The 13,421-nt window shown below is 39.9% G+C and overlaps 1 protein-coding gene across 2 annotated transcripts in view; it reads right to left on the reverse strand.

The window, feature by feature from the left end:
* Positions 1-13,421, reverse strand: part of lasp1 (LIM and SH3 protein 1) — a 30,899-nt gene that overhangs the window by 12,793 nt on the left and 4,685 nt on the right. For both annotated transcript variants that reach the window (XM_026164296.1, XM_026164297.1), the window contains exons 2-3: positions 7,909-8,003; positions 1,915-1,999 (exon numbers count right to left, since the gene is read on the reverse strand). In XM_026164296.1, the coding sequence (XP_026020081.1) occupies positions 1,915-1,999; positions 7,909-8,003 (180 nt within the window). The remainder of the gene's footprint in view (positions 1-1,914; positions 2,000-7,908; positions 8,004-13,421) is intronic.

Genomic DNA, 13,421 nt, shown 5'->3' on the forward strand with positions numbered 1-13,421 from the left:
TTGTTCTAATCTTTGTGTACGTCTGAATTAATGTGTGTTGTTTTTTGTGTTTTTCTGTGCTTACTTTAGTGGACGTAGACAAGTTCCTGGAATTCTATTATACAAAGCCCAGACATCTTACTATTATTTGGAGAAGTGAAACTGAAAATGACAAATTTTAAGGCAGTGGAATGCCTACTATAACAAGTTTGTGGACAGAGATAATATTTTAAACTTACTCTATGATTTGACATCCAAAATTAACTGCAAGCAGTTCAAGAGGAAAACAGTCTTTAGCGAGCACAAATCTCCCCGACTCTCTATTCTGGCTTTCTCTTTTCTATTAAGGCAATAAGGAATGACCCAGTTAAGGAGGATATTTTGGTCAGTGGGGTTTCTTTTTTTTTTTTTTTTTATAACATATTATAATTCATTTGGGTGTTTGTAATTTTAGCAACTGCAAGAACAACCATAGTGTTTTTTGTGGTTACAAATTAGACCAAGATAAGCTACTAATTGCAGAAAAATAGGAGCAGAGAAACTGGGTAGCTCAGTGAACCCTGAGTGTTGCTGTACAACAAGAAGTATTCAAACTGCATTAATAATTTGGTGTGGTTTTAAAAGTACAGGAATGTTGGCAAATTGTATCCACATCAATATGATACGCTATAAAAGCGCAAAAATGTAAGTCCATATAATCCAGTTTGTAACCATCATAAATGGTAAACAAAAGGCTATAACACATGAACACTGGTGAAGGGGAATCCTCAAACAAGCAGGATATTAAAAAAGGCCTAGATACTACACCTTATTTTCTCCCCGTTTACATCCTTCTACAAACACACTGAACACTTTTAACCTAGATGTTTGGAAACAACTGCACGGACAGCGTCCAATGCAACAGTTTGCCCTTCTTGAACCAACTCACTTTGTATACTGCTAAGCTAGCAGATTTTAGCATATTTGTTTTAGTAATTTACATTTGATATGAATAATTTGCAAAATAACTAGTAACCAAAGCTTCAACATAAAGGTAGTGGAATCAATTATCTTGCCCACTTTAAACACTGCCAAGTGGGTATCACTGCTAGAAAAAGTGAGGTTGACTATAGGTGTCAGCCTCCAGCCTAATTTACAAAAAAAGAAAAAGAATCAGCTAAATTTAAACTATTTAAAATAAGCAGTTAGTCTTTTGTTTAGTGGACATTCATGGGAGCATGTCAAACGCTGACACAATACGCTCATGCACCCACCCAGCTGTGGTGGAAGTGGACAATACACTAGACAGCAAAAAAATAAAAAATAAAGATGTAAGGGAACAACAGAAACAGCGGTCAGAAAAAAGTGGGCAAATTGATGTGAACTTTGTTGTAGAGTGTTTTTTGACATGCACTGGATGGTGGGTATAATGAGGTCCTTGAGCAAATGAGCTTACATTCAGTATTACAGCCATAAATGTCGCAACGTCTTCTTATCTAACAAGACTTTTTCTCTTCAAATCTCAATAAAGGGAAACTGAAATTCTTGCAAAACACATTTAAGCAAGGCCCCTTTTCATATGTTCCAGTCTGTACATCTTTTGATTATAAATGCTGAGTTGTTTCTGTTCTAGTTTGTCTCAGTTTTAGTTTGCATGACTATGGGCCTCCCAGCTTCAAATGTGTTACTTGTGTCAATTTCATGCTTGATTTCTCAGGGCTTTGTTTTAAAGCAGTGAGCATGCAGACGGACGCTAAAATGGAGCAAGACAGAATGTAATCTGAAAGCTGGTCGTGTTAGACTTACTACCAAGTTTAACCATCATTGAATTTTTAAATTAAGCATACTTTTCTACTGCCTCTTATGCACAAACACATGGCACAGTGTTATACTCGTATGTTGTACAGCTGAAGTTTAGTTCAGCAGTGAATATTATGGATATTCCCAATGGGTTACCTGGCTCTGTATCTTGCTCTGCTGTTTGAGGCGGAGGTTCTCTGGAGTGTCAGTCACACAGGTGAAGCTTGACTTGGGGTAGTGTCTGTAAAATAAACACAGAACGGCAGAGATTGTAAATACATAGTAGACACGCATAGGCAGCTGCCAGCTTCCACTGAGACTCTCACTGTGATGCTCAAGACTAGAAAAACAGCACAAGTCAAGCAGTGTGCAGTCTGTGGCCCCACTCTGGGGTCATTTGTTATTCAAGGTGGTCCTGAGGTTGAGTTAAGAGCCCCTGCATACAAAAAGCATGTCAGTATAACACACAACGCTCTGTCAGTGAGAGCCAAGGTACTCTGAGAAAGAGGAAACTAGGTGTGGGCTCAAGGTTGCAATGTTTTGTGGCGAACCATAGCAGGTGTGAAAAAAACCCCTGACACATATATGCACATATAGGCACACTAGAGGAACAGCATGCACCCAACACAGCAACAGAGTCAAAGAGATCATGGGCGAGTGTGAATGATGTCATAAGCAGCTCCTTTCAGCAAATCGCAAAGGGACCATTTTTTCCCCCCTCAACTGATTCTGGGAATCTTCTTGGCAGTCTCAGATCCGTAACAACCATCGGAACTCCAGCTGCTTAGGAGAAAATGCTCTGTTTGGAAGACATACAGCAAATATAAATACTGTTTTGGTCAGCATAAGCATGCTCACATGCAGCACACCAAGCAAAAGCTGTTCATTACATACTTACATAATGACTGCATGAACTGCAATCACTAGTTAATGTGTGCATTTGCGTGTATATGTGGCATAACTCAGTGTTTTTATACACTGGAGGCTTCTGAGTACAAGTAGCCTTCAGGTCCACAAATAATTGTGCCTGCCAGTTCAGTGTGGTCCTTAAGGCTGCAAAAGAACATGGCAGTAGTCCAGCAGGAGCGGAAGAGCCCAAACAGCTTATCTAACTGCTCATATGAACTGAAGTTCCCAGCCTGCCTCTTAGCACTGGGTGACCTCAAAAAATCTTTAACCAGTCTTCATGCCTCTGGGTAACCCACTTAAGCAATATGTTTACGGTTTCCTTGACAACAGCTAATTACAGCATACACCAGCTAATTTTAAAAAGGGACAATTTTGGAGAACGGGAAGTAGAAAAAAAGTAGTCAGATCTGGACAACAGCAGAAACTGGAACTGGAATTTCAACCCAAACAGCGTTTCTGTGTCCATCTACACACAGAGGTATACGGCTCTCAATTTCCTGAAGCAACATTTATCTACACATTTAGATGTAGTGGTTTGCTATCCTAGCACCTAAGGCGTGGTGAGCTAATCAAATCATGCAAATTAAAGTACACTTTCACTGCTCTCGGACATATAGTGATAAAAGCAAAAAGGCATTTTCCTATAGAAGCGCACTAACCTCGTTTGTTTATCGTACACAAGCAACTCACAGCTGAGTGCATACATTAATTACCACATTAAATCCTAAATTAAGGAGCAAAAAAAACCTTGTGGTCTAAAGGGAAAAAAGGCCATGGTACTATTGCTCTAATTTTTTTTTATCCATCAACAACGTTACAGATCCTTGACCCTATATAAATAATTTTTAAAGAATCTGTCCTTTTAATAGCAGTACTTTGTACATACTAGCAATTTTCTGTGAGTATGCTAGTTGCACTGACAAATGCCTATTTGTATGGAGAAAATTTTTTTCAAACTGGCTGCTATCAAGCATCCCTACAGGTCATTTTACAAGCAATCTATCCCTTAAATTTGTCCGGGTATGTGTGCCTTTATCAAAGCTGGGAAACTAATATGTGCTTTTTGTTTCTAAAGCTGGGCGTGTCTAGTTTGCAACTGATCTGTGTTAACTGTGTTTATGTCACCTTTGTATCTGTAAACTGTTGCACTCAAGGGCTATTAAATTTCAGATACAAGCTTAGTGACTCAGTGAGATCTGGGAGGTGTGTGTGTGTGTGTGTCTTTCTGTCGGTGTGTATAACCAAGCTTATGATTCTGTGCAAGTTTGAGGCTATGAATGAGTCAAAAGAACACTCATCTGTCTGTCAGCTTGTATAACAAGGTAATAAGTCGCAAACGGAAAGGGGTGACACATGCACAAATGCTAAACAGGGAGTGATCAAAATGGAGGGGAGTGGGGTAGTCAGGAGGCCACGCATGTGTAATCACACACACACACTCAAGCTGCCTACTGTGATGGAGGAGAGGCCTGTTTGAATAGTGGAACCAGGAGATGCTGTGGCCAGCTTGACCCTGTGAGACCTGGAAAGGTTGTAATGAATCATTCAGCAAGAACATTTCATCTACATTTACACAGCATCCTACTCAACAAGTTCAATGCGTAACTGAGGGGCAGCTAACTGTGAAATCTGAACAGCAGCCTCACAAAAATACACACACAAACACACACACAGTTGCACTATGTGCAACAGATAACAGTCTCTTTGTCAGTCAGCTTCCAGCATAAAAATAAATCAACTTGAGTTATCTTGTGACAATGGACAATAGAGTTAGACAATAAATCAGATTTTAATATCAATTACATTTTTTTCCGCATCAATTATGAACTCAAAATAATCTGCTTAAAAGGATTACTCGTTTGCATCCATTTTAGCCACGAAGCTCTCATTTCTACCCGGTGCTCGACCGTGGCCCAGGACTTTCTTCACCCCCATCTGTTCCCGGAAACATTCAAACAGTGGAGGTGAGCCAACAAAGACTAGAGGTGCTATTGTGAGCCAGAGTCAAAAGACACAATCATCAAAACTAACTAAAAAGAACAGTTTTCAAGTGCAATATGATTTGGACTGTCATACTGACCAAAATAATAGTAATTATTATTTTTACTATAATCAGCTACAGTGTGACAATCAAGGGGATTTTTAAAGAACTTGTTGTTACATTTGTACATTAATTCCACACTATCACTATTATTATTATTGTTATTATTATTATTACTACATTAATGCAAAATTTAATGTGATAAATTTCTAACTGACACTTAGAACATAAGTTTGCAACTCTGCCCTCTTTGGAATGAATGAGCTTGTAGTGCTTATTAAACGTTTCCTTTTGAAGAGTTCCTCTCAAACCCTTTGAGGCACTGATAGTGTGTGCTTGGCTGTGTGTGTTTGGGGGGACAGCATGGTGAAAAGCAAAGAGGGTGTGCTGTTTTATGCACATAAAAATGTAGACACAGATACTAGATACATATAAGCCCAAAGAATATGGGGGAAAGTAACAAGAGCCAGACAAATGGAGGCCTTACAGTTGTAGTTGTTGAGCTAATATACACCCACTTATAGTCAAGAGTTACAGTAATCTAAATCGCTCATTTTATGTAAACACAGTATGTATATTATGGAGGGTGGTTATTGGTTATGAGCGATCTCATGAGGGTGGCGAGATACTTAGAAAATTGCCCAAGTCCAGAGGAAGTAAGGAAATTGCATTGTAAAAATAACAGTAAATCAAGGAATCATGAGATGCTATAACAACACTGTGTGATGCTCAAATGAATATCACATCAGCCATTAAGGTAGTATCCTATTATTTGGCTCCTTTAGTCTCTGGGGGGAATAATGAATTATCCTCTCTACTTATCCTCCTAATCTCCCACCACTTCTAACTATCTAACCAGAGATTCTCAGGGAGGAGGTGGATGGGAATACAGAGAAAATAAACAGCGCCTATATCACTTACTAAGTACAAATATAGAGGAGTAATGATAAAGTCGTTATCCCACAGAATAATAACAGGGGATGCGAGCTGCATTCCTTTCTTGAAGTAGCAGCAAGCTCTTCCACTGATGATGTTTACTCAAACAAGGCTGTTTTAAACAAACGGAAAGAGGCATAATAAACAGGCTCTGAAGGGCCTCCCTGCCTTACCAAGGGAACATCGGAAGCAGAAATTGGGAAAAGAAGAGGCCATTTTAATTTTTAGTAAACAAATGGGATAGTAGGATGAGATGTCACCTGCTGTAGGAGGCCAACAAGCTAAATATAAATGTGAATGGAAGTAGTGATAAGAGTCTGAGTTACACACTAAAACAAGAACAGATGTTTTACGACTAATAACAGTCATTAACATTACCACATATTATCATCATATATAAGCTTATAATTAGGCCTATAAACAGGTGTTTACACTCATTGTGGCATAATTAGACCTCAGCTGAAATCAAGCCAACAGGGAAAGTCAGAGGAGGCACAGTTGTACGAGTATACAGCACCTGTATGGCTTTATTTTAATTGTATTTTAATTGTTCTGCTTACATGGCAGTTTTGATTTATATACAGGGACAACAAAAATGCAGAGACGATGTAAATGTTTCAGTAGGAAAAGCTCAAGTATTAACTGTTAAACATCAGAGGTTCAATTCAATTTGGTTGGCTCAGTTTCAAAGTCCACTATAGCTTGGAGCTATTGTTTGTTGCAGTAAGACCTTTGCTTCTCCAGTTAAAAAAGGTCAAAATATGATGATAGATACACGTGTCTACTGTATAAACTGGCTGACCTACACAGCAGTTTAACCCAGAAATGATTTGCATTTAAAGGCAGGTTTTGCTTATCACATTTGGCAGTTAATCATTTCTAACTCGCTTTCTCAGGTTAAATTGCAGCTTCCCAAGCAGTTAGACATATTCCAACTTCAGAGAAAAAAAGGGAATCAGATTCAGATCAATGAACAGAAAGACAAGGAAACTTTTTTTTTTTTTTTTTTTTTTTTTTTTTTTAAATGGCCACACCAAGCTGCCATCACCTGTATTACCGGACAGGGCACATGGTTGTTAGAAGCTTATGTGGAAATTAAAAAAAAAAAAAAAAAACATGCACAGGCAACAACTTTTAGCAGCCAAATACACTGAGAAGAAAAATGTGGTTTCAAAACAAAAAATGAAACCGTAACATTTAGACTTTTCCTTAGCATTTGTATGTTTCTACCAGTCGATCAAGTTAGACTCTACACTCCTGTCTGTTTGGACTGTGCAGTTCTAATCAAATGAGCAAATCAGTTCAACACTTGGTTTTCTTATCTCAGTTTCTTTTTTTAAAAGGGGTGGGGCAGGGAATTTCTCAAATGCCTTTCTTACTCTGTTTCTGCACCAATACGCACCATGACATGAAACATACGACATGTTCGTGTCCCTCCAGCTGCTCGAGAGATACTGCAAAGTCCTTCTGGCTTGACAGTCATCTTGAAACCTCTGGCACTTACTTGCAGTTACTTTGAAGCATTTAACTCTGGAATGGCTATATTATAATGTCAATGTACACCCCCAAAAACCCCAACGAACAAAGGTTTTAATCACAAAGGAAGCTAAATCCTACATGTCACTGCTGACAATAACAAGCATACTACTTCTATTTTCACACTGAAGTTGAAAGTGACAATGGTAGCATGTTGTCTTGAGTCATTTCCTCAACAATAAAATGGCAGTTCAGCAAAAGAGCTTGTCAGAACATGAAGCCACGCCTCCTGCCTTCATTCCCTCTCTGAACTTCCACTCAAGCTCTCACAAACACACACAGAGGAGAAGAAAATCATTATAAGTAATGAGAGAGGGGAATTCCACAAATTCCTGATGAGCCTTTAGTGCTTAAGCGTGAGCAGACATGGTAGTTTTCAGTGTCCGCCTGTGTCACTGTAGAGGAACTTCAGGAATTTCCTTTGTTGATACCCCCCCTTCCCTACCGAGGAGAAGGGAGGGAGGCACTTTCCCACACCACATCGAGGCGTTTTCTCTGAAGGGGGAGCTGGAATAGTTACAGATAACCGGCAAGGGAGGGAAAGAGGGGCCTTAGTTGGGTCGCAGCACACACACACACACACACACAAACAGAGTCCCATTTCAGGCTGTGGACAAATTAAACACTGCTGTCACTCTGTCTTAGGGATGCAAGCTGAATTGCTTGAGTGCAAAACATGAGACATGTTCACTGACACACACAAAGTGATTAACTTAGGGACAACTTACGCATTGCAGTATGGTCTCTTCTCGAAGCCTTTGTAATTCTTCATGTTTAGAGTCATTTTGCAGACCTCGCAGCTGAAGCATCCTTTATGCCAATACTGTCAAAACAGAGAGGACAATAAGTTAAGCAAGGAGAGTTCGATTTATTTTACTTGTATACAAAGAGACGCTGATACATCAGCAAACAGAGGGAAGTGAAATGACAGAGTTAGGACAACTGTTAGGTCTGTGTGAAAAAAGTGAAGCAATGCAGTTTTGCATCAGCTGGCACTGAAGAGTCAGAAACAAAACAACTTCTCCTTTGCTACCAAACTGTATTTGCTATTTATAAGCAGGTCTCGATACTCTTGTGTGAGCGAAAAAAGGATAGCTGTACAGTTTATGTGTTTATTTTCTTGTGGTCACAAATTTTCCCACCTTTACCATAAGCTATGAGGTTAAGTGCAAAGAAAGCAGCGATATACTTGCTACAGAGACTCTGCTTGGTGTGCAGGCCACTCTTCGACTCCCCTACCATTGTCACAAGATGTTGTGCCTCCATCTCCCTAGCCACCCTTTCTCCCTTCCTACCACCCACTCGCCCTCATGCCTCCTCTTCTTCACTCTTCTGGCACTGGGCTGATTTGCAGCCTGAAGATTCAGAGAGAGGGACTGAAGATTGGAGAAAACCGAGAGGAGGGAGGAAACATGAAAGTAAGGAGCTGGAGAAAGCAAGAGGAAGGGAGCATGTTTGGGAGGGGTGGGCAAGAGAAAGAAAACGCCAGACAGTGAAGCAATGATCTGGCTGTTCCTGCTATCATCAAGGGAATGAAGGGAGGAGTGCAGAGACATGAAGAGAGAGTGAGAGAGAAAGAGTGAGTCCTTATTAACATGGCCTTGAGGCGCTTTGCCCTCCCTCTCTTTCTTTCACCTACTCTTTATCACTTTCTACACCAACTGCCCATACACTAAACACTAGTCTTCCAAACAAACAACAAGGAAAAGATGATTCAAAGCAGAGGATAAAACCACAGAAGCATATGGAAATACAACATCAGGTTCTGTTGTGTGCAGTGCAATTTGATGTGTTACAGGGTGCTTGGAATAAATCACTATGATGTTGAGGGTTATTGCATATGTACGCTGTAGATCGACAATGCAATCCTGGCACTATTATGAGTGGAAACATGCAGCACAATGGAGGCTTCAGAAATTATCAAATCAAAAGATATGGCTTCAGGTTGATTTTGAGATCAACTTTTGTTCTGTCTGGATGTTAACAGCCCACCCAGAGAGGTGTGTACTGACAACAAGCAAGTGTATGAATGTGTTTGGCATGGGTGTTTGTAGCTGGGGGTAAGCAATACTGTACTGAGGCATACAAAAGAAGCAGCACACAGTGGAAATCAGGCCTCGGCTCTCCTCAGCGGAGCTGTGATCCACAGCCAAACACACTGTGCCAAGCCTTCGAATGCAAACTCTTTATCCCACTACAACCCAGCTGAAGCCTGGGGGAACTGCAGATGGACACATGTTACTTTTTCCTGCTCTTCCTTCTTCTGTCTAGAACTACAATGGCAAATCCCTTCACAAACAACAGCATACTGCAAGCAGATTCCATTTCCTATAGCTTCAGCTGATCTGCAGCTGTGCTGGCAGCCATCTTTGCAGGTTGATCTACTTCCAACGCAGCAGCCCAGTATCATAGTCACTATTAATTAGTCTCTATTATTATCCCTTCCAAAATCCCCCAATTCTTTAATAATAAACTAGTAATAAATTATCCATGTGGAGCCTAAATAGACAAGTGTAAATGAAAATTCTGTTGAGTCACACACGTGAGCGGAGCATGGACCTTGATACTCCCGTTGTTTCCTAGAATAAATATTGACCTTGAGAACAAGTTTGCTGAACTCATCTGTTTAGCAAACTATCCCTAAGTCTTGCCCAACCTGCTAACCCAGATTCCACCATGGCAACCCTCATCAAGCGAGACCTTTGCTTGGACAACATGACCCTCTCGGGTGGCAGACACCCTACTCAGGCAGTTCAAAGCAAACAGTCTCTTCAACTGATCTAATCACTTGCAGACGACTCTAAACAGGTGCCGAAATGCACCGAGGAAACAAAGCCTTTTGAAGAGGGGAAATTATACAGCTCCAGCAAGATCTAAATATTCAAATTTATAGCCTAAACATCATGGACAGAGTAAAGGACCACCAATGACACTTTAAGTGCTTAGTATGCATTTAGCCTACTGCCCACAGCAGACATATCTTTAGGCGTAGCAGTGGCCATAGATGACATCATTGTGGTCACTCAACACCAATATGTGATACAATGCAAATATCAGCCACTCATCTTAGTGTAATCTGAACATTCTGAGTAATGGTATGATATATGAACACACTCTTTATATATTGACTTTACTTGGGTAGTTCACCTAGTTACAATGACACTCCTCCAAGTGTGTTTGGTTATTTTTTTTCCCCCATCTATCTGAGAGAACAGAGTGATTGATTTACTAGTGGAAAACCCCCTCTTTATTTGGAAATGTGTCACCTGCCAACTGTGGCTGGGCATTTTATGCATTAAAAAAAAAAAAAAAAAATACTAGTTGATATTCTTCCACAACTATTTAACTTCGAAGTTCCCCAACTATCCCAAAGGCAGATTTGGAGCATGATAACGTTACCTGGTACATTTCATGCTGGATTAAGTTCTCTCTTACTGCTGAGTTTTTTTATTTCCTCTGAAGTCAAATGTCAGAATTGGAAGTGACATCATGTCTGAGCTGACTAAGTTTCAGTGGTATTGTTAGAAAAGCAAGGAAAACAGGATTTGTTTTGTTTCTAGAAATCTATCCCTGGCAATACAGTGCAACACTGTTTTTGTGGGATTAAAGACTACTGACATACATTCAAAGGTAGAGCCAGGTAGGTTCTCTGTGAATGGCGTATTTATCATGTCACAAAAACACTGCATCTAAGTTTAATTCCTGTATTATTTTGGTAATGTGCATCCAACCAGACACTGGTTAAAAGAACATTTGTATTTTAGACAAAAAGTAGATAAATACTGAGGTGAAAATATTATAATGTTTTACAAATGAAATATCATGGTCATCCCTGGTCCTAACCAGCTAAACCAAGGCCTTCCCTATCTGCTGGGTGACCAGTGGCTCTCGACACTAGTACACCAACCTCCATCTCCACCATGCTGGACTGCAGCTTTTTACATGACCTGGAGAGCTACTCTAAACAAGAAACTGCAGCAGGTGCAAAACTGCTTCAGGTACTGCTATGTCACGCTTGCTGAACAAGGACTAGTGTTGGTAATGGTAGTGGCATTGAACAGCAGGATTAAAGACTCACTGGGAGGCAACTGATAAGATCCCTTTTGCAAAAACCCATACATGCACATAGCACCATGGGTGAACCCTCAACTCTACCCTGCCTTCTTAAACCCACCAACAAACTGCTATCACCTATCTATGAAAAGATGAGTAGGTAGCAGTCAGAAAGAAATGGACAAACAAAAATATGTGAATGAGAGAAACATTCCAGCCATGTGTTAGCGAGGTCATCCTGCAGTTAGCCCTGTCCAGCTCCAGGAAAACCTGGCTCTTGGGTGCCAAGACAGGATCTGGCAGTCAGCTGTAAAATGAGGACACTGCAGAACTAGAGCCCTAGAAATAAAACACCATTTTTAAAAAAAATGCTCCGTCTCCCTGCATCAGCACAGCTCAAGGGCAGTTGTGTATGTACGCCTGTGTCTGTGTGTGCGTGAGAATTAACCCTGTCGGTGGATGTGTGTATTACTGTATGTAGGTTATATGTGTTAATGCATGATGTATTTGTGTCAGTGTGGACCCAACGATCGAGCCAAGAGCCGAGACGTTCACTCAGCCTCACAGCATCCTCTCAGTAAGAGTCAAATACAAATGGACCAAGTAAAATCCCATGTAGATGTATGGAAGGTCAGTAACCCTTTAAACACACAGTCTATGCAGACAAATCAGGAGGAAACTTACTGAGAGTCTGACCAGATGCATATAATAACATACTAAAAATATTCTGATAGAAGTGCCCGGCTTAAAGCATTAAGCAACCCCAGGCCTGTTGTGCCAACCACTTCTGATTTCACATTTAGCACATAATTAGGGCAGATTACTCACTCACCATGGTCCAATAGTAAACCAAACAAAACCAAATGACTGCTTTCAATAGATTTCAATAGAAATATTGGTTGGAAACACCATTTGGGCACCTCCTAAGTGACACTAAAGCAGACACATTTTCAAGGGCTTGGCTGGTGTTACTTTCCCCATTTGATTAATTGACAGTCTCATTATCACTTTAACACAAAAACAGTTTCATTACTATCTATGTTCCACATTAAGTGAATATGCATGTTTCCGTCCTCTGTTAATCACCATATTAGACATGAGAGGAATTTAGTGCACCCAAGGATGTCTCCTGGTACCATAATGAAATATTTCCCTACCTATGGCTAAATATCCAGCAATTAAACTTCAGTACAGACAATTTGGGAAGTGGTATAGTTTGAAACATGCTGTGAGGGCTGTTTGTCTCCAACAGTGGCCAAAACCAACACACCACACACCACAGTGCACAGCAGCTCTGCGAGTGTGAATGATTAGTCTTCCACAAGATAGCACATGCCTAAAGACAAAGTTCACACATCTGGCTGGTGCTATTATAGGAAACTAACGAATTAATGTAGGCAGGTTAATTATTAGCCCAAATGATACCATTAATTTTTACCCAGGCCCAGGGCATTGCTGCTGTCCAGCAGGCAGACTGTGATTTGACAGGCTATGCCCCAGTATGCTATTAACTTTTCAAACTACACCAGACTAATGTGTAACATACACATATTTCTGTGTGGGAAACAAAACTACAGAAAAGACAAGAGACAGAGTTGATAAGAAATGCCAAAACACTTCTGCTTAAGTGTAAATAATCTGCATATAAACTCTCTAATCATGTGAAATGTGCGAAATTTTGTGTGATTTGTTGAGGGTAAAAGGTTATTTACATTTATATTAGAAGAAAAAAGATGCTTTCATTAATAATAATTATATCCACTAGTTTTTAATTTCCTGCAGCAGACATTTGTATATCATTAACTTTCTCTAACCTAAGATTCTTAGATAGGTCATTTAGATTTTTGTAAAACACTTAGTGGCATCTATCTATTTGAATACATGCAGGAATTTATCAATGTTGTCCCTTGGTGCAGACAAAAATAAACAATATATGTTGGCTAATGTTCACAAGAAACTCAAAAATGCTGAAAATCACATGGCCAGGTATTCTTTTTGAATTTTGCTATGTACCATGAACAGATATTTCCATGTTTTTTTCAGGTTCAAGAAAATTCATGAACCTGAAGAACCCAGGTGAGCTGGTATGGAAAAAGCCAGAACATACTTCTTCGCATTCCTTTAAAATCATTTTGGTCAATAATTTGACCAAAAAGCAGCTGAAATCTTGTTTTTTTGTTCAGAATGC

This window comes from Astatotilapia calliptera, chromosome 4 (assembly GCF_900246225.1).
Source record: "Astatotilapia calliptera chromosome 4, fAstCal1.2, whole genome shotgun sequence".
NCBI classification, from domain to species: Eukaryota; Metazoa; Chordata; class Actinopteri; order Cichliformes; family Cichlidae; genus Astatotilapia; species Astatotilapia calliptera.